The following is a 22,044-nucleotide window of genomic DNA, read 5'->3' as shown; positions in this document are numbered from 1 at the left end:
AGCGGAGGTTTAATAAAAATATAAGTAAGAAGAGAGGGGTTCCTATATTTCAACCGTCAGATTAAAATTTTGGTTAAAATTAGTACTAAAAAATAAATTACAACGGAGGCTAAATTTATTGTTTGTTGCAAAACTATTATGGTTGATCAATTTATTAGTTTTATAATATTTGCAGAATAACGTATTAAAAATATCATGACTTGTATTATACCGCAGATTAAACTAATGTAATTTTTAAAAATTCGTACCTAAGAAATAAAGTTCACAGTCATGGTAAAATTTTATCATAAAACCAAAGTAAGATGAGAAATATTTAGAACCACTTTTGTTCCGCCTTTTGTTGGCTCACCCGTCCCAATATATTGTTGATAGCAAAAATGAGAAACACATTTTTTCTGTCAACAATATATTGGGACGAGTGAGCCGTTTCAAGTGTTTTCAAGTGAATTTTGTATATATTATCGTATGATTTATATAGAATTTAAATGGCAAAATTGTTTATTGTTTCCTTGCCAAAGAGAAATGGCATATTTATTTTTAAGTCATAGATCCTTGCAATTTTAATATTTTTCTGACCGTCAAATGTTTGAGAAACAACAAATTAAATGTTTACGAATCGTATTTTTTAGAATCGATTTATCATATTGTGTCTCTTTTCTCACTACCTGCTTTGTATGCAGCTGTGAATATAGCAGATTTTAAAATACTACTGATAGTGGTGGTTTTAAATCATTTAAAAATATTCGATTGAATTTTATTTATGACAAAAAAATGTGAGAAATCATAATTTTGCATTTTTTTTACGAGAACACTAGATACATCCTAATTATTATTTGAAATTTTACAATTTTTTCCACGTTTATGATGTGTAAAAATCGATGTTCAAGATGATTTACTCTTTATTTCATAACAAGGCACACATTCTCCCGCGCTCTCAATTATCAAAACTGACACATCGTTGACGCACACCAGGCACAATTTTTCTATCCATTCTCACTCCGAAAAACCGTGAGATTCGCCGCCAGTCATAAAAGACTCATCGTTATCACTCGGTCCATTAGCGGCGGTTTTAACGGGTGTATTCTCAATTTCGTCGTTGATAATAATTTCGGTAAAGAGTCGCGTGGCGACGGTGACGTCACCGTTTGACTCTCATTTTGATGAGCCGGGTGCACTCGCGTGCCGCCACTGACTGCCGCAGACAGCCAGGGGCGTAGCGAGCCAACCGTGACTGCAAGAAAAGGGGAGCATCCTGTTTTTATTGTTAATTTAAAAGTCTACGCCGCCGATATATGGATGTGGTAAGGCAATCATTGAGGCAAATGACGACCAATTTATATGGGTTGTGAGGTCAATTCCACGCTATAGCGTTTCTTTATTTGTTTTTTTAGTAATAATAAAACATAATAGTCCATTGTTTAAGTAATTTGCCATCAAACTGTGCGAGCAAATTCAATAGTATGACTAAATTGATACATTATTTACTTCAAATAATTGTGATAATAGATAAAAACCGAGTTATATATTTTTTTATTTTTTAATGAGGCAACTATATTAAATTTATAACAACTTTCGGTGTTTGATTCAAATCAGAAGGGTAATACTTTCGGGTTTTGTGGTCAATGGTGTTTGACTTTGTAGTCAAAATAGATGCCGGAAAATTATTTTATAAACATATATAAATTTTCACATATATATAGAAATGTAGATGCCACTATTAGGCGGTGGAGTTAAAACGGCAGATCTTGAAATTCAGAGAGTCTTTGATGGAGTGTTAAGTTGTATTATTGTCGGCTGTGATTTCGGCAGAGCAGTTGGGATTGTCGTGATGTGTTTTTGCAATGCAAAATACGATCCGCTGATGTCTCTCGTGTCGATGCGGTCTTTTGCCTCATCTCTGCACTTGTGCTGCTTTAATGCTGGTTTGAGACATCTCTAGCGTATCGCAAATAAAGATGTTTACGAGGCAATTGCATTGCTTCATGGACACACTCACCAAATGTGTTTACGTCTTAACATAGAAGCGGTTTACGTGGTCACGATTGGTCTCCCAATAGTAAAATAATATTTATTGTATAGCGCGTGTCCTTACCAAACAAAGCGTAGTTATTTGGCGGTGCTAATGTAGGTGAATAACGTATTAGGACGAATGTACTATTAGGTGGTCCATGCAATATTTCTAAATATAACGCAATTATTTGGTCACGAGATCTCTCTTTCATTGTTGTGAAAAATACTGTACGGGTTTTACTTTCGAGACATCTAAAATACCTTTAAATTTAAACAAATTGTGCATGTGATTGAAGTCCCCACAATACCATGATTATTTTACTCTCTACTAACATAAAAGCTTTTCTTATTAATTATCGGTTTTACATGGAAAAAGCCCACATTAACTAACAATTCCAACATATAATTATAATAAAAATATCAATTTGCTATATTAGTTACATGAATTAAATAAACAATATTCATAAAATATTGTTCTAATATTGAATCATTTTTTTATCTTAGGAACTTGTAACTTAATTAAAAAATAATATTATTACGAATGATTTTATTTTTTATACTGATCTAGACATTAAAAAGTAGCGTTGTTAAATTATTTCCATACGTAATATGCTTGTCTTTAGACGTTTGTAAGAATGTAATTTCTGAGGTCAAAAAAATTGTCTATTAGAACTAGATCAAAATTCTAGTAAGATATAAATAGAAGACATGCTATGAGTCACATAATAAACAGATTTAAATCGTTTGAATGTAATGTGAAAAAAGGGTAAAAAACTAAATTTATATATCTTTAAAACAAATAAATAGTACCAGTTTATATTTGTCAAAGTATAACTCTACTACACCCCTGTCTAAATGAGCCAAAACACATTTCCCCTACAAGCGTAATTTGTTCAGTTATGATCGTGTCGCGTTCCTCGTCGTTCACATTCGTTATTTTTGAATTATTACAAACAATCAACATTATCTATTTTATAAATAAAATTAAGTTAATTTAACCAAGGTTAATAAGAAGTGATAACAGTTTAGTTATGTTGTAATTTAGTGTAAATGCGATAACGTCTACAATGCGTTATATTGTGTATATCCTGTCTCAACCGATATACCACCTGTTTTGTGAAAATGTGTTGTGAATTCTGAAGTGGATTAGTGATTAAGTTATCAAAATGGATAAAAGAAGATGTATATGTTTGGAGGTAAGATACAATTGTATCGTCGACAATAAGTCATGGAATATTGGAGGTTATGAAAATAATTTATTTCTATGCTAACAATAAATAGTATATAGACTATTTCATGTCAGTATGAATATTAAATGATTTATTAATGCATATATTGTAGAACCCTTACATACAATAGTTTTACGACATTGTTGTATTGTTTCAAAAAAATATCATACATCCGATCTATAAAAATCTATCTATGAACAGGTATTTCATAAATTATAAAAAAATATTTTTTTGTAGTAGTTCATTCATGCGTTTTTTTATAAATAATTTAACAAAGACACAGATAGTTTCGTTAATCCTTAATAACTCGTTTATTTCAGAAATGTTGTAATTACTACAACTCGGTATGCCAAAAAAATATAAGTAAATAAAATAAAATTAAATCCACAGCTGCATATTATTAACATGGAAAATGATTTTGACAGTTTTAAAAATGTTTTTTATTATTAATATTATTTTGTAAATTACTGCTTGTTTGTTAAACTTCAGTTGATATAACTGTGGGTGTTATGAATAACAAAGATAAGTAGATAAGTGTCGCAAAACAAAAAAGGCACAATAGGCTGTTGATATTTCAGCGAAAATTACTATCTGCGTTGTTTTAATACACAAGTGTAGTGTAATATTATTATAGAATTAAAAAAATATTTCACTGTAAATATGAACGAATAGTTAGACAAATATACAAATAACGAATAGTTATTCGGTAGTCGATATTCGAATATTCAGATTTAAGGCTCTAGTTTGTTTTTATCAATTATTGGCTACCATAAAAATAAATCACATTTCAGTAATGAAACGTAATAGTGCTTTAAAATATTAAAATATTATAACGGTATTTTTTAAAATTATAATATGCATATTGTGACAACTTTCAATAAAAAATCAATAAAAAAAAACGATATCCGGAAAGTTCACCGACTGGTAGATTCGTCGATTGGAAAATTCACCGACATTTATTAATTAAAAATAACTATTTGCATTATAGTTTTTTTTAGATTAGGCAAATCAATAAATAATAAAAAAATATTTGATTACTGATTTAAACAAAATATGTTTTACTACTGATAAGAGAACTTTTTTTGGCTTTAAGCTTAGCATTTAATCTCGAATTAATACTTTTAGTCTGTCCACTCATTCATGATACAAGCTAATTATTGTACAAGTGATTAAATTTTCCCGACTGGATATAGTATTACTAATTAATATGTATGGTGTTATAAATATACAGATAATGTTATCACTTAAATATCCTTTTATATATATTATTATATTATTGTTTATGTTATCGTAGGATATTTCTCAATTTTTATGTAACCGTATAAATAGGCCCGACCCACTGGTAAAAAGGAGAATCAGAGTGGGATTTGTGAACGGAGGCCGAACGCTAGACGTTGTTTCGACTGTAATTAATTAATTCAAATATTTATTAGAGACAACAAATGAAAATAATAAAAGATTTTACATTAAGTGAATTAGAACATTATTTTTGCTCCTTTATGACAATGGTAGTTGTGATATGGAATTAATTGTCAGCTTGGCATCTTACACCCCAAGGGTAAGATTGCGATAGACGCGCATCCACAATGGCAGGAAACGTATGATGAAGAAGACAGGATCTGTTCGTTGATAATTTCCTGTCTGGTCTTAGTAAGAATTACTTCTTCACGCCGGATGAATTTCAACAAACTGATTATGGCTCGCGATATCGCGTTCCGAAATTGTGTGTAATTACTAAGAACACAGTTTTGCGAATTTGTTGGTGGAAAAAATATGCCTTGCATTTCTTTTATTCATGAAGTTGTACACACATACACATATCCTTGACCCTTGTTGGTACTTTATTCCTGAGCTTATGACCTCATGGTGAAATTGAAAAGAAATTAGGAGTCAGACAGATGGTGCCTATACAAAACCATTAAAAATCTTGTATGTATTAGTACCTTTATGTAAAAGTACAGAGACGTATTGGATTGTATTTTGAATGAGTAATGCACATGACTGAATAATAATATAAAATCAAAATACATACCTACTTATCTAATGTATAATTAAATATAATAATATATTTACAGCTCCTGAATTCTTTGTCCACCGAGCTGGACGTGATGCTGAGTGAGCTCTGTTCTGGACCACCGGTTGCTTACATCAACGCCGATCTGGAGAACGATTGCTTCTCAGAGGATTACAGGTGAGTCATCGTAGAATATACATTTTATTCACTCGCATCACAAAGGATACAAAATCCAGTCGAGCCTTCGCGACATAGAATATTATATTCTTATTCTGATTTGCGCCCAAGGGTAAAATCTCTCTTTCGTGATCCTGGCACAATGTATTTATGTACACTGTACTGGTTCGATACTGGGGGAGAGATTCGTCCGAAGAAAATATCCGTAAAATTGCTGAAAAATCAAATCAATCTAAAACGCCCTAATCGGATCGTGCACTCCAACGAACCGCGACACGCACAATGCTTTTTATTTTTTTTATATTTTTAATATTAAATATATACAATTGTCGCTTTAGGCATGGGTGACTTTTATAACAAGTATAAAACTGTATATATTTTTTTTTATAGTGTGTTATTGTTTGTTATTATTATTACGTAATGTTAAAACATTGTCTGGAATATCTTATTTATTTTCGAGTAATTTAGGGAGTAAAAAACATCATTATATATAATTATATCATTAACGTTGCTGTAGTATTTCTTTAAAAACAACAATTTAATAACTCAATTAAGCACTAAATCATAATTAATCCGTCAAGTATAATTTTCAATGTTTAATTAGACACAGTTCATTGTCTTAGATGCATTTAACGTATAAAAGAAGTATAGTTATAAAGCGAAATATATTATTATAGTAGGTATAAATTATAAAAAAGTATTCGTCGTTAATTTCTGCAAGAAATACATAGTCATACAGTAAATTCTCGATTATCTAGACTAATTCTAGGATGAATGGAACGAATTATTAAAAAACACGAATAATCCGAACTACTAATTTTTATTTGGTTTTATAATATGTATATTATATTTACAATACAGATTATCAATTTTTTGCTCTCTCGTTTGCTTTTGAGAATCTCTCAATAATTATTAAAAAACAGTACAATTTTTAGTAAGAGCTTTTTTATCGACTTGACACAATAAAGTTGTATAATGGCTTTCTGATTGAGAGGAAAACGCGTTGAGAGGAAAACTCTCAACGCGTTTTACCACTTCCTCATTGGTTTTCATGGAAAAACCTTCCATTCTACCACGAAAATCATCTTCAAAAATTTGTTGCATTGAGAGCACGATCCACTCTTCCTTTATATTTATAAGTCGTGTCTAAAAAAAATCTTTTGCATCTAAGAAATATTTAAAACTGTAATTTTTCGGTCGCATTCTTCTCTTAGCACACTTCTGTGTAAAATCATTGGTCTGTAAGATATATGATTGAACAAAAATGCCGTGTTATACAAATCCGTGTTATACGAGGTTTGCAGTTCATACAAAATTAGGGTTTGCGTTCCAGGAAAAAATCTATATTAGTTAATACCCATTATTTCTTAAATAAACAATCAAAAAAATATACATTTTCATATTTATCGAAACTTTTTTAATAGGTAACGTACAATAGATCCTTTATTTATCATTGCTATCACTTAAAATTTGACTCTTTTTTTAGATCGGTTGTAAGTTTTCATCATCAAAGGACTCTGGAGTATTTTTGGATTTAATCTTTAAAAAATCTGTAATAAGCGATTGTCTACTTTTAGCAAATAAATCTTTATGTATTTCGTTATAAGGGGCCAAGATCTGCTGTAATCCCCTCTTGAACTTCAAAGTTATAGGATCATAGGAAAATTTTCTATAAAAAAATGTTCTAATTTATCAGCCAATCCCAAGTCGGCATTTATTGTTTTTAATGTGAAACATTTAGCTACTTCGCTACAACTGCTTTCTGAGTCATTAACTATGATAATTTCATCTTACATTTATTCTTCTAATTCTTTTTTGTTCAACGTACGATCTTCCAATATTTTTCCGATACCTTGAATATCCATATCATGAAATCCTTCTCCACTAATATCACGACAAATGTTAATTATTCTTTGGTATTCATCTTATATATGTGGTACAACATTTTCTCTAGGGACTTCTTCTGGCCACAGCTTTTTCCAGTAAGAATTTAAAGTCGATTGATTTATTTCTTTAATGGATGCAGATACCATATCGATACAATTTCGAATAGATTTTTTTACAAGCATGTGTAACTGTTCAATTCTCATATTGTCTTAACGTGATCCATATGCATATAAATCAAACATGTTAATACATTTTTAATTGTTGTTTTTTTTCTGAAACCGTGTTATATAAAACGTGTGGTACAAAAATATGCCACAATTCATCAAACGTGTTATATAAAACCGTATTATACGAGGCTTTGGTGTATTTTAAAAATTTTGTTTTCTCGTTATTATGGAAACTAACCAAATAGCACGCTTATTAATTTTTATTAAAATTATTTTATGAACTTTATTATGGACTTGCCTCACTTTCAAAACCAACAAACAATTAATATCATTGACCAGAATAAATCACTATTAAAAAAATTAACACTGTGATTTATAGATATGATTGTGAACTAATTAAAAACAGAATTTTTAAGTTAATTTTTAATTAAAATTAGCTCTAATTCTTTCTTTTAACAAAATGGACTTATCCCACTTTCAAAATCAACGGCTCGTATATATAAAACAAGGTTAAAATAAAGATGAATCTTCAATGTTTATATTGCACATTTATTTGACAAATTAATTTTTAAAATTAAGTATTATACTTTTTTTAAATACTACAAGTTTCGCAATAAGACGTCGCGTTTTATCTTTTTTTTTTGCAACTTTGGGGTTCTAAATAAAATACACAAAATATTTTACTAAAAAATGCATTCTGGAATGAAAGGCCCGTAACCAAAAGACTTCCATATTCGGAAAATAAATAATTCCCATATTTATGATTACCCTACGAAATTTTATTTCTTAGGATATTTCTATTTGCTTTGAAGATTTATATAAAATATTCATATAATAGTCATCATCTTCACTACATTAAAATTTATTTTTGATAGTTCAAAACATCCTTTTGGACTATAAATTAAAAAAAATCTATTCTAATTTATTTATTATTTAATATATATATAATTATCTAATAATTGATAATACCATTTAAATGTAAGTATAGTTCAAATAATAATGAATTACTGCTGAAATAAATACGTAGCGATACAGACTATTGTATCAAGCTCTCGCTGCAACTGCCAAACAATCCTAGGCAGATCAGTTTTTATTATTTCCAGATGTTGAATCAATAAAAATTTGGTCGTAGAATAAAAAAAATGTCTCTTTTTAAACCACTACCTCATGTTTCCAAAATAATAAAAATTAAATAATCGATTTAATAAATTTACAAAAAATAATCTATATTGTGAATATTTTGTACATATTTTAAAACCAAATAAAAATTGATAGTTTGATTTATCCGTGCCCTTTCTTTCCAACATCAGCTTAGATAATCGAGGGTGTTAGTTATATGAAAATGATTTTAAAAAACCTCACTAGCTTAAAAAAAAGCAGCTTAAAGATCACTAAACTGTTATTAAATTGCACTTGCTAATAAAACATAGTCGACGCTGATTTATATTTCTAAATTAGTGTGCTTAGAAATATCCGTTATAATCTTAAATTCAAAATTTCAGTAAATAAACATGTAAAAAAACTACATAGTAGTGCTAATTGTATACAATAAAAAACAGTAATATATGTTGTATGTATAATGAAGTAGAAACTTTGATTGTAATCATGATACACAGTACAGAGGAAGATTTTATTTAAAAATCACATTCTGGACTTTTAATATACTGCGGCAAACTTTATCTAGAAATTTATTGCAACTTTCGTTCCATGCATGTTTTGTGAACATATGAACTTACGTAGAACTCACGTAGAACATCCACTAACATTTCACATATCGCGACTTTACACCGTAAGAAAACTGCACGTAGTACCGAACACCATTTTGAATTTAAAGGAAACTTATTGAATTTTTTACATCCATTTCAATTTCATATGCGATTCTCTGGTGGCGCGGCTTTTAAAGCGCCCCTCCTTTGACTCAGCCGCGGCTGCAAAGGGGTGACATTTCACCCCATTTTTCGCCCTTATGAAAGTAATATTCAGCCATTTGGCGAGGCCGTCACACGAGTATGCGTTTCTTGTGCTTGATTTCTGGGAGCGAGAGAAGAGGGCAAGCACTCGTCACACCCCACGCCAAAAACATTCATCACACATTCCGCATAACCACACTCTCAACGATTATGGGCTAAAATGATTAAAATGCCAAATCGTAAATCTCAACCTAATCACCGCGAAGAAAAATTATGACATCTCTGATGAAATTGCGCCATGTAATCACTGATAATAAATTGTGAAATTCAATTTGCCGTTAAAGCACTGGGGACTGAGTATCGAACTTTTACGCAGCTTATGCTTGTGTTATTCATACGACTATGAAAGTAATTAATGAATAATTACTATAAATATTTTTAACCAATAATTCGTTTTTAATTAATACATATTTTACAGGCAATTAACTGATTTTTTGACTAATTCATAAAATAAATTATTATAGGTAAAAACCGAGAAAATTATATTGTTGAATATTCAAATAGTTGTATTCCATAATTTTACAAAACTGCATAACTCTAAAACAATGAGTTAAAATATACCTACAATTTCATAAAAAAAAATTATAAAAAAATATTTAAAATATTTCTTAGATTTTTTAATAATATAATTATAGTTAATAGTAACATTTTACTACATATATTTATCCGAATTATCTTTGGTATATAATATGGAGTCCGAAAAATTTATCGCCTATATTTCACCACCAGCAATTAATAGCTAGCAGTTACCGCCATGTCATTTGATCGCATAAACAATTTATAGGCTAGAAATAAAATGCTAGAATATTTTATCGCCAGGCAAGATATATAAATTATATAAATTTATTGCTCATTTTAAATTAAAAGTATAGGTGTTATTTTTACCGCAGTATATAAATACAGTTTTACTTAGATTGAACAGTGGAATTATACAGAAATTGTGTGATACATTTTTACTGGCCTAGTTAGTAAAATTATATTCAAACTATTGAAAATATTATTTTATTGTAACAGTTGCGAAACGTCCATTTTCTGTTCAAACCCAAACCAAACCTAATGAAAGTTCCAAAATTAATTATGGTTTTAAAACTTTCATGCTATTAATTCGTTCAAGTTATATTTAGATTTGAACAACAAATAGACGTTTCGCAACTGTCAGATTGAGTTTAATAGATATTTTAGAATAGTATATAATTTAAAACTTGATAGACTTGCCATGACGTCAACCAACCAATAAGCACATCTCATTGCTTCTAGACGGTAAAATATGCTAGCAATTATTTGTAGGCTATAAATTGTTTATGTGATCAATTGACGCGGCGTTAAACTGCTAGCGATTAATTGCTGGCGATGAATTGCGGGCGATAAATTTTCCTAGACTCATAACACGATTTGTTATTTGATTTGAAATCGCTTTCATCACTAGAAGATATAGCTTAGGAATCAGATATGTATGTTAACTAAATTTTTATTTACAATTAGAATAAGCGTTATCTTTGTTTTAAAGTTCTATGTTTATTTTTCACCTTAGTAATTTAACTTTGTGATGATTTTCTTGACTCAATGATAATTTTTTTATGCAGTTTCTGATATCAATATTTACAATTATTAAGCTCGGGATGATATTTAATGGCTCGTTTATTAAAAATAACATAATTTTCCAATTTACTGCAAAGTTGAAGACTTTCTAGAATTATATGTGCAGTGAAATGGATTAGATTTTCTTTTGCTTTATTATCTTTTTTTGGTTCTCCAGTGATATGAAGTTATAATATGAATATCTTCATTATTTAAGGCGTTATATGCAAGTAATCCGTCGATATCATTAGGGCAAAACTTTTCAAAACCTTTTCCACAAATTTCATTTCCCAAAGTAATGATTTCTGCTGATTTTTTAGATGCTTCTATGGTTTCACCAACTGTAGCACATCTAGCAATAAAAAATTGTATTCTGATTTAAGCGAAAGCAAATTAAATATGCTTTAAAGAGTTAAAAATAGTAAATGTTTTCCAAAGTTCAGTTACTGTTAATGCCTCATTTTTTAGTATATTTACAATACATTAATTGGTGCGCATAATATATTTTTTTAATTAGCAAATTTTGATGGCTTAAAGTGTAAATTTGCTAACTCAATTTTTTGGTTAAAATTACTTAACAATGTCATCTCGTACCTTTAAACGAAATACATACGCTCAAAAAATTTCTATCCAAATCCAAAATCTCCAATGAGATATTGTTTTATTTTCCTTTTTTAAAGTTGTCTATTTAGTTTTTTTTAATGTCTGAATAATGCTTGTTGTATTGTGTAGAAGAAACAATATCTGCACATTTGGATGTTCTAAATGCGGATGCTTACATTAATATATTAACATTAAAATAAACGGATATTTACATTAAAATAAAATCAGTTAGTTAAGGATATGATTTTACAAGTTATACATTTTTAATATATGTGTAACATGTTTGTTTTGTATCTATATCTAGATATGTCAAAATTTAATACTGAAAAAATGATACTGCGATCAAAGGGGTTGTCTCGTGTGGGCGCAGAATTTGCATATCCTCTCTGACTCCTTTTTATTCTCCCCTACGCCTCTTATTCAAGGCAGTATTTCAATCTCCTTTGCACTCTAAACTTCTAAACACTCCTACCGTACGAATCTAGAGGGATAGAGAGAAAGAAATAGGGCGAGCAGAACCACGCGGAGACAATATATTTGGTAAAAGTGATATCACATGAGAAAGTTTGGCGTTTTTCAGTCGTTTCCATGATCGCCCGTATAGTCTTACTTTTCGCAGTATTTACTCTGCTAAACCGAGCGAAGGGAAAAGTTTAACGCAAAGGGCGTTGTTAAGTTTGCTTTTTTAATAATGCTCTCTGAGAACGCGAAGAATTATGCAACCCGCGCTATGTGTAAGGGTGTGTATGTTCTGAAGGAAAAAAAATAACGATTCTTTACGACATCGCTATGATATTGCGAGTTCGCCGCGCACGCAAATATTTCCTGAAGAAATATTTTTCAGAGGCAGAAATGTAACATAGCGACTTTGCATGGCAGTATAATAACCGATGTATATTTAGATATTGTGGGGAAGTAGCGGTTTTATCTTGGAGACTTTTTAGCAAAATTTTATATAAATATATACACATAGACGAATGTCATTTTACTGCTTAATTTTGCAATTTTTTTATAAAGTCCATCGTTTAGAAATAGCTTTTAGCAAATTATGCAAATGCGCATGAAAATTATGGTAATGATATAATGGGCTATTAATCAGTCAGTACATATATTATAAAAAATAGCTTTTAAGGAATACAACATATTTAGAACAAAAAATAATTTGTCTATACCGTATCCTTTAATCTTTATGAATATTTTTTTATTAATTTTAAGCAAAACGTACATACATACATTAATATTTATCTCACCATAACTTTTTTTGGTTTTCAATCGTACGAGTTTAATACGTCACTCAATCCAAACGAATGGTCTATAAAAAAGGGTTGCTCTCCCTCGCATTTCTTAATCTGCAGCCAGAGGATATGCAGATGAGATGAGGGTTAACTCTCCAAGAGACAATAAGAGGCACCGGCCCCCAGGAGGACCGTCATTGATCCCTTCCCACTTGAAAAACTACCTCTGCACATTTTTTTCAGCGGTATCCGGGTTTCCCCCACTCTTAGTATACTATTTCATAGGAACGTCCAATTCGTGAGGTATTAACAATTTTGTGTGTTCGCAAATGAACGTTATCCATTCGAATGTGCCGCAATCACGTTTCACTATTTGTGTCTGTCTGACTGTCTGCGTTTCGCTTCGGTACTCACTAAAAGTGCAATGCTGAAAAGTGGTACCTTTATGATGGATGGTGGTGGCACTGTGTGTAATCTTTTGGCGCAGATGTGCCCAGACCGTGATTGTAACTCTTTTTTAACAGCGGTTGACAATATTTTCTAATAAAAATTAGAGTAAGTACAAAATACTATTACTTTTGTATTTGAGTAAATATAGATACAGAAAATACAATTATATATCATCACCTGCAAAATTATTTGAAATTGTTTTGCATAAATACATTTTTAATCATTGCAGGTGTATGCTTCTCGACCAACAACATGGTTTCCGTAAATCTCGATCCACTGTCACTAAACTAATGTTTTTGTCTAACTATGTTTCAAAATCATTGGACTCTGGTGTACAAGTGGACGTCATATACACAGATTTTGAAAAAGCATTTGATAAAGTTAACCACGCTTTACTTGTAAAAAAGTTATCTAATTTCGGGTTTTCTGAAGATCTCATAAATCTATTCTCAAATTACTTGACCAATAGATATCAATTGGTCAGTTTGACCAATATATATCAATTCGTCAAGTATAATAACTCTTTTTCAGAACGATATAAGACCCCTACTGGAGTACCTCAAGGATCCAATTTGGGTCCATTGTTGTTTTTATTGTTCATTAATGACATAGAAACAGCAATAGAGCATTCAGATTTTTTATTATATGCAGATGACTTGAAAATTTCCAAGAAAATCAATTCGATTTCTGATTCCCTCGACCTACAGGAGGATCTCAACTCTATATGGAAATGGGCTTGCTATAACCAATTGCCTTTCAGTGTAAAGAAATGTCACACAATTTCATTTTCAAGGTCATTAACGCCGGCAAAATATTCATACCATCTAGGCGGATATTTTCTGGAAAGGTTTTCTTCAACTAAGGATTTAGGAGTGACTTTCGAAGAACGTTGGAAATTTAGCCAGCACATTGCAGAGACTCATAGCAAATCCTTAAAAATGCTCGGTTTTATCTTGAGAAATGCGCTTTACTTCAGGAATACTTTAGTATTGCGCACTCTTTATGATACTCTAGTCCGCAGCATACTAGAAACTAGCTCCATCATTTGGATCCCAGGCGTAATGAATCAATGTAATGAATTGAAGCTGGAAAAAGTACAACGTAAATTTCTTCGATATTTATACTTGAAAGTATACGGGTATTATCCGTTCTTGTTTCCCAGTGATTTTATTTTGGGAGCCCTGGGATACGTTTCTTTGTCGACTCGCAGAAGTGTTTATGTAATTAAACACTTCTGGAAATTGCTCAAGGGCATCGTAGACAATCCTTCAGTGCTCGAGCAGCTTCAAATGTGGGCTCCTGAAGGTGGTTATAGTTCTCGGTCGCGTCCACAATTCTTGCCTGTTAAGTGTAGAACTGGAACACTTGCCAACTCTTCTCTGGCCAAGGCTATTTATCTGCTCAATTCTGTCCATAGTAATATTGACATTTTCTCTTGCACATATGGAGTTTTGGTACAGTTCGTATGGGACAATGCACACCTGTTGAGGTGATTTGTGTCTGTAGTTTTGTCTTGTTTATATTTGTATGTATTATGATGTATTTGTACTTTTGACTATCGTGATGCATTGGGTTTGCCTGTCAGGTCACAATGGATATTTATTTATTTATTTATTTATTAAAATTATAACCATCGTGACCTGACAGGCAAACCTAATGCGTCACGATAGTCAAAAGTACTAATACATCATAATACATACAAATATAAACAAGACAAAACAAATTTTAATAAATAAATAAATAAATAAATATAGGGAGGAGGTTGTCATCATTTGATTAGCGTTTTCATTGAACCATATATTATATGTGTATATGTGTAATGATTCAGTCTCACGGTGACCGTGGAGAGTAAATAATGTGCGTATGATATGAGGATAGACCTAAATTAGTGAATGCGTAAAAGGGAATGTATAGTATGAAGATGATATAACAAAAAAATAAGTTTTGATTACCATAATTAATTTAGAAATACCACATCTTTTTATTACAAGCAGGCATAACATTTTTATATTATATTAAGATAATAATATCATATCCTTCCGTCACATCTACACTGATTCGCCTGAAAAATCCCAGAAATACGTATCCCTCTCCGTGTTTTTATTTATGATAAATTATGTCATAATGCATACGTAATAACGCTTTTACGACAGAGGATCTATTTCTTTATACACATAAATATACCGTACTTATACACATCCTCACCGCCGCTAAAGTTTAACGTGCGAGCGTACGTCGAAATTGGCTGGTACATACGCAGGGAAATTATCATAAAGGCGAAATCCTTTGATTTCGTTCCTTTGACCGGGCGCCCGCGGAAATGGACCCGGATTTGTGGATAACCACATTTCATATGCAGTAAAAAAGCGCCGCCGACCACATATGTAAAATCTAGGTGCATAAAAATGGTAAAAGGTGACCGTCGGCCGGCCGTTTTGATCCCGTCCCATCGTCGCGTTGGGGTAGTTTTTTTCCTCTTTTTACTACCCCCAAGGGATGAGGCAATATCATGCCGACTATACGAGACAGATTCGGGAACACACAATAGAGTGTGAGCGTAAAAATGCCAAAGTACGCAAATGACGTCGTTTTTGGAAGCGTGGCTGCGGCAACGGTGAAATTTTATTTGAAACTGTAAAATAATACGTTTGACTCTCAATGCAATGTAAATATTTATTAGTTTTGTAAATACATCGTTCAAATATAGCAAGCGATACGCAATAAAACATAATAGCAACATTAGACTAAAACTAATAGGATACAGTGATATCAATTTTATTTATATCACCGTGAAGTCAATTTTATTAATAGCAGTTATTATAAATCACAATTGGATTTTACCATCTTCAAACAATGTTTTGAGTGTCTCAAATCTCTGTCTCTTTTTTCACTACCTGCTCTGAGTGCAGCTGTGAATTGTGTAAATTTGAACTACTATTTGCTTCCATAATTAAAGAGGGGTTTAACTACTTCGAAATGTTCAAATTTAAATTTAATTTTTTTATGAATACATTTTATGAGAAATGTCCAAACCGAAATTACAACTGACGTCGGCCGAGACCTACGACTTTGAGTAAGCGACCACACTGCCACAAATTTCATATGCCATCCGGACGGCGGCTTCTGTCACGTACAGCTAGCATATTTGCGCGCGATCGAAAAATGTGCCAAATAATCGCAATTTTTAAATTGTCATTTCATTAAGTTTGCGGGGGCACTCACCAATCAGAGAAAACTTTTCGATCTTAAATATTCAATTTACGCAAAATCTTTGTCGGCTTTTGCAAAATGCCATAAGTCATAAAAATGATACTTCAGAATACGAACACCACATCTGTGACTATCCTAGAATGTGTCGCCATCGATTCTAAATAAGAATTCGTTATGGTGTGACATTTATATAAACCGATTTAGGAAAATACATAAGGATATTTGAAACGATTTTTTTTAACAAAATCAACTACCACTAATTATTTTTTAATTATTTATTTTTGTATGAAAAAAATATAATAACGATATCTGTTAAAAGAATAAACTATCAAAAATATAATTAATCCCTTTTGGTGCCCTAAAATATTCAAAGATGTCAGTAAGAGTCTGTTGAAGTCCCCGATAAGCATTTGGTATTATAACTTGACCACGTGACTACGATGCAGCGCTCGACATGCGTGTTAACCATAGGACGCCTACGCGCATACTGAAATTGAACCGAGTTACTCGTTCTATTTCAGTTTGCGAAAAACCATATCATACTTTCGTCACTTAACACGCGAGAGAGCGAAAGGGTAAGTATCTCACGCGCGCGCTCGAAAGAGCAGTTCCGACTTCGGTCCTTTTGCCGACAATGTTCGGAAGCGCTCGAAGCTGGTGGAGTCGACTGAATTACCCCCACTTTACCTCCCGTTCTCGGTCCCCTGGGACAACTTCCGAGAGATTTTAGAGCGACCGAAGTAACCCACTATATTCTCCGTCCTTGGCCAACCTTGGCCAACTTCCAGAGAGTGTAGTGCAGGCATAAGTAAAAATATTAGTTGTATCTTAAAAATTGTTATATTGTATAAGGTATAAGTATCGATTAGAAATCACTGTCTCTTTTTTCACTACCTGCTCTGAACGCAGCTGTGAATTTAGCGTTCTAAATTTGTAACGGGTTTAAATCATTAAAATTATTCATAAAAATTCATTTTTGCACCAAAAACATTTTATGAGAATTCTCGAGTAACCTTACAATATGATAAAGCATCATTTTGCACTTTTCTTTAAAAGAAACACACATTGTATTCATTTTGATTACATGTAATTTTTACTGCTCTAATTTTTTACACAAAAAGAGACGCATTAGCAAATAAAACTAAATATGCAAATTAAAAGTTTTAACTGAAACAGTAAACAGAACGATTAAATTATAAAAACCCCTACGCACAAACGGTCCATATCAATTTTTACATCCCGCAAAACATATTCAAGCGCTTAATACGTTTTAATAATTTGCGTTGCGCGCTATATTACGTAATTATTCGCAGACACATTGTAAAATTCGAAATTGCATGAATATTCATCAAACTGGGGGAGAGAGATGTAAATACACTAAGAGAGAAAGAGAAGCGAATTTTATGAATAAATCTCACACATCTTCCCAGAGGAGTCGACTTTTAATTTCTAACAATCTCTCCGCTAGACTTTATTTTCTGTACAATGTTTTGATATGTGTCGCGAATTTAATTTCTCAAAAGATTCTAATGGTAGGTCGGATGAAAAAAAATATCATTACGTTAAAAAATGTGTCGTAGGGTAGAAAAGTTTATCGCATTTACGAGATTAAGCAAAGCGAAGGCGTTGCTCAAAACGAGCGGTAATTCTCGGCAAGTAGACAATCTTGGTTTGGGTGCTAAATGCTTCGAGGGTGGCGAAAGTGGTACATCCATTTGGTAACAATTTGTCGAGTGGTCCATTAAATTTTATCACGGGAGGCTGTAAATATGATGCGCCGTGAATAAGTGGCGTCACACTTCGGACCCTTCTTTGAAATTGTTGCAAGGATCGGTAGCTGCAATAGTGACGTGTGCATTAAAATAAATAATTTTAAATACAATTAAAAATACGATTAATCGAAAATTATATAAAAAATGGTAATTAATTTAAAAAATATATTGTTGTATTAATTGATTAACGGATAATTAAACATTACGAAATAATAAAATTAATCTTAAAATTAGACAGTATATTAAAATTTTATATATACATATATCAATGCCCTTTTGCAATTTTTTTTTAAATCTGTTTTTATACCAATTAAAAATATATTAATTTTTAATAATTTATTTATTTAGTTGTCGCTTCATACATACATATAGTACATAAAACACAATGGCTCTTAATTATCGGAAAAGTGCAGATCAAACTTTTCCATTAGACAAAATCGTGCTTAATGAGTTGGAAAAGTTTTAGGGAAAAGCCCCCCGGCCTTTCTCGAGTCTATTCAAGTGATTTTTTGCGGTCTAACCAAATTAAGATCTCTGCAGTTCACTATGCGGAATACATTTGAATAATTAATGCAATATTTCCCTGCTGCAATGCAAGTTCGTGCAACTCTTGCGTTGCGAAATTAAGTCTTGCAAAATTTACCACGAGTAGGAAGCGAAAGCGTTTAATTGAAATATTTAATTTTTTACAAATTAAATAAAATATCACAATTTCGCAGTGCTAAAAAAAGCAAAAGCAAAGTGCTCAACCATCAAGTTGATATTTATCAAGGGATGGGTCGTGTAATGCGCCTCTTCTCCCGTTTGTACCCTCGGCAAATGTCTCTTTTCGCTTTTAAACACTTCCACGGGGCGTAATTTAGCCTCTTCAAATTAATACGGCCCTGCGAGTTACCTTTTTACGAGTGACGGATAGCGTTAGCGTGACGCCGGGCAATCAAAACGTTGCTTTTTGTAATTGCGCTCGATTCATTCAACCCTTATGAGTGGACGGCTGTTGAATTAATTTTTATGTGGGCTAAATTAGGCACATTTTATTATGGGTAATGATCTATATAAATATATAAAGCATTTAGTCCAGAGAATGCGTCAAAAACGATACATGTCAGGACATGACAAGATGCGTTTCGACATTCTATAATAAATTTCTTGAAAACGTCAAATTATGTATAAAAAAATAGAATCAAATCACTTATTTTTTGAAGTGCTTGCGTTTTTACGTGTGTAGAGTACGCTCGGGATAAAGATTCCGGTTTGTTATTGTGTGCGTGTACATGTATATGAGAGGGAGAAGCGATCTAGCGTGTACTTCGTTGTCTCGCTTTCTCTTTTAAGGACAGTCGCTGATTCGTCAACGCTGGTATTCGTCATTAAAGTGCAGTGTGGCACAGAAGTTCGATCTTCTCTAGTGATTTATTTTAAATAATTTTGTGTTGATATTGGTTTAACCCAGATTTGCCCACTGTCCCATTGGTAGGTCACTAAACTCGTGCCACTGTATTTTATTTATTAATGAAATTTTAAGATAACGAAATTTCTTGGACATATCTGGGTTAATTGATATCAAGACTTCAAATATACACTGTAAGTTATTCGTTCTCTTACCCGTGGATTACAATATTTTAATTATTTTTCCATTAATCCGTACGTTGTTGATTTTTTTACACTATTCTCTGTAAGGCTTAAAAAAGTTAATATTCTTATCGTTGCGCCAATGATATTTTTTTAATTTATTCAATGGATTCTAATGAGATAATAGAGTCGTCGAGCCATTAAACAATCTGCGAATAATTTCTTTCCCCATTTTATATCTTTTTGCTTTTGAAGAATAACTAAAGACTTCATTCTTTTTTTGACTAGTGAAAGATTTTGAATTTTGCAAATATTTAATTAATGACATCAATTTACGCACACAATAACAAACCGGAATCCTTATCCCGAGCGTACTCTAAATCAGGTTAACATTTTTTTTTAATATTCGTAAACGCTTGTAATATATCCGTACTATACAGAAAATGAGTATTTCGCTCATTCTATTTTAGGTGTATAGTCGTATTTTTAAATAATAAATGCTATATTATAATATTTTGTGTGAATCTGTATTAATAAGTCTGTTAAAGAGTGTGTATGTATACAGTGTAAGTTGATGTATTGTATTTGTATGTATGTATATAATACGTTAAATAAAACTTTTTTAGTAAATTTATCATCAGGACTTCTTATAATGATCTTCAGATCCGGTATTTCCACTGAGGCAATACCGGTATTTTTATATTTCAAAAAGTATCAGAATACCAATATTTCGTATGCTATTATAAAAAGCTCTATCATTTGTGGGGACACTCTTTGGCGGTCCTCGACCGGCTAGGCCTCGTCTGCCGATCTCATGCATCCTAATAGTTTATAACTATAATGTACAATAAAAAGTACTGCAGCGGCCCATCCGTGTGAAATTACCACCCGTCACATTCCATCCGCCAAACATAATTTATTAGATCATATAGTAAAAGTACAATATTTTATCAAAGCAAAAGTGTAAAAGTAAATTTTATTAATTATTATTTATCTCGTTTAAGTTATGTTTTTTTTATTCACAGCTTGATAGAGTAGATCGTTCAAGCGACAGAATGACAGTAATCGTCCGATTGAAAAGCACTTCCGGTGTTGACGTGCCAAAGTTAAACTTTTACATAAATTCGCGACGTAACCTCATTATTCTATACATTATGATTGATTGATGCTTTTAGCGTAAAGTAAAAACATTAACCAACTTAACTAACTTATTAAAAATAAATTAAAGCGCAAATATATTCATATGGATCAAACAATATTCCTTTCACTAATTATTATTAATTAACCATTTGCCTTTATAAATATTAGAGTTTTCAAATATTCGTTTTTTCCATTATAGTAATCTATGAAATATTCAAATGAAAATCGAAAACACGGTTTGAACACCAGCACGATAGACGAGTGGTATGTACCTGAAAGATCCCATACGGACCTTAGTGCTTTTAAATTTTTATCGTGTCTGGGAGATCGGAATTAGTTATTATTGTATAAATATTATAATTCTGATTGATCATCACATTAAGGGTTTACCTAGATTTTCCCGATCTCACGGATGAATATCGTGACGATAAATTAAAATCGAGCTAGGTCGTACATATCTGGTATTGAAAATTCTCTAATAGTGAGCTATTTTTAGCTCGTGTATTAAAATAAAAATAAATGCAGGTTCATACACACAATTCCATGGTATTTAAAAAAAGCAAAGTATCAGACATTTATTTTAATTGTATTTATATTTGCTGCCGAAAATTACCATTATAAATTACTTTACGAGCAGTTATTTTAAAATTAAAGACTATTTGGATTGATTTAAAAGAGATAAAAAATCAAATTTCCAGGGGTTAAAAATTTTTTCAGACTCCAACTCCAAATTTTAAAAAATCGATAAAATAATCTTAAAATATTAAATTTATTTTTAATTAGTGTTTTTATTTATTTTTATATTAATAACAACAAAGAAAAAAGATCAAAAATAGTTTAAAATTTTGGTGTACAATTTACGTGACTTTTCTATACATAATGGAAACGTTAGTTCTAAATTTTGTGAGTCAAATGTTGTGTTAGCGAATTAGGTGTAAAAGTAATTAGTAAATACATACTATTTCTAATATGTCATATGAAATATGACCATTGTAGAAACATGCCCCTGGATATCATTCGCTTGGATTAG

General features: G+C 31.4%; 1 protein-coding gene across 5 annotated transcripts in view; it reads left to right on the top strand.

The window, feature by feature from the left end:
* The window catches only part of spri (Src homology 2 domain-containing protein sprint), a 280,246-nt gene that overhangs the window by 33,061 nt on the left and 225,141 nt on the right, over positions 1–22,044 (top strand). For 3 of the 5 annotated variants that reach the window (XM_088193645.1, XM_088193647.1, XM_088193639.1), the window contains exon 3: positions 5,315–5,430. In XM_088193645.1, the coding sequence (XP_088049771.1) occupies positions 5,315–5,430 (116 nt within the window). Of the gene's footprint in view, positions 1–2,905; positions 3,207–5,314; positions 5,431–22,044 lie in introns of those variants that run through there. The other 2 variants (XM_088193646.1, XM_088193641.1) reach the window with 1 other exon arrangement.

This window comes from Plectrocnemia conspersa, unplaced genomic scaffold (genome assembly GCF_051122295.1).
Source record: "Plectrocnemia conspersa isolate PC_06_02 unplaced genomic scaffold, ASM5112229v1 ptg000009l, whole genome shotgun sequence".
In the NCBI taxonomy this organism is placed as follows: domain Eukaryota; kingdom Metazoa; phylum Arthropoda; class Insecta; order Trichoptera; family Polycentropodidae; genus Plectrocnemia; species Plectrocnemia conspersa.
The sequence above is the reverse complement of the archived record's forward strand: the minus strand, read 5'-3'. Positions and strand labels throughout refer to the sequence as shown.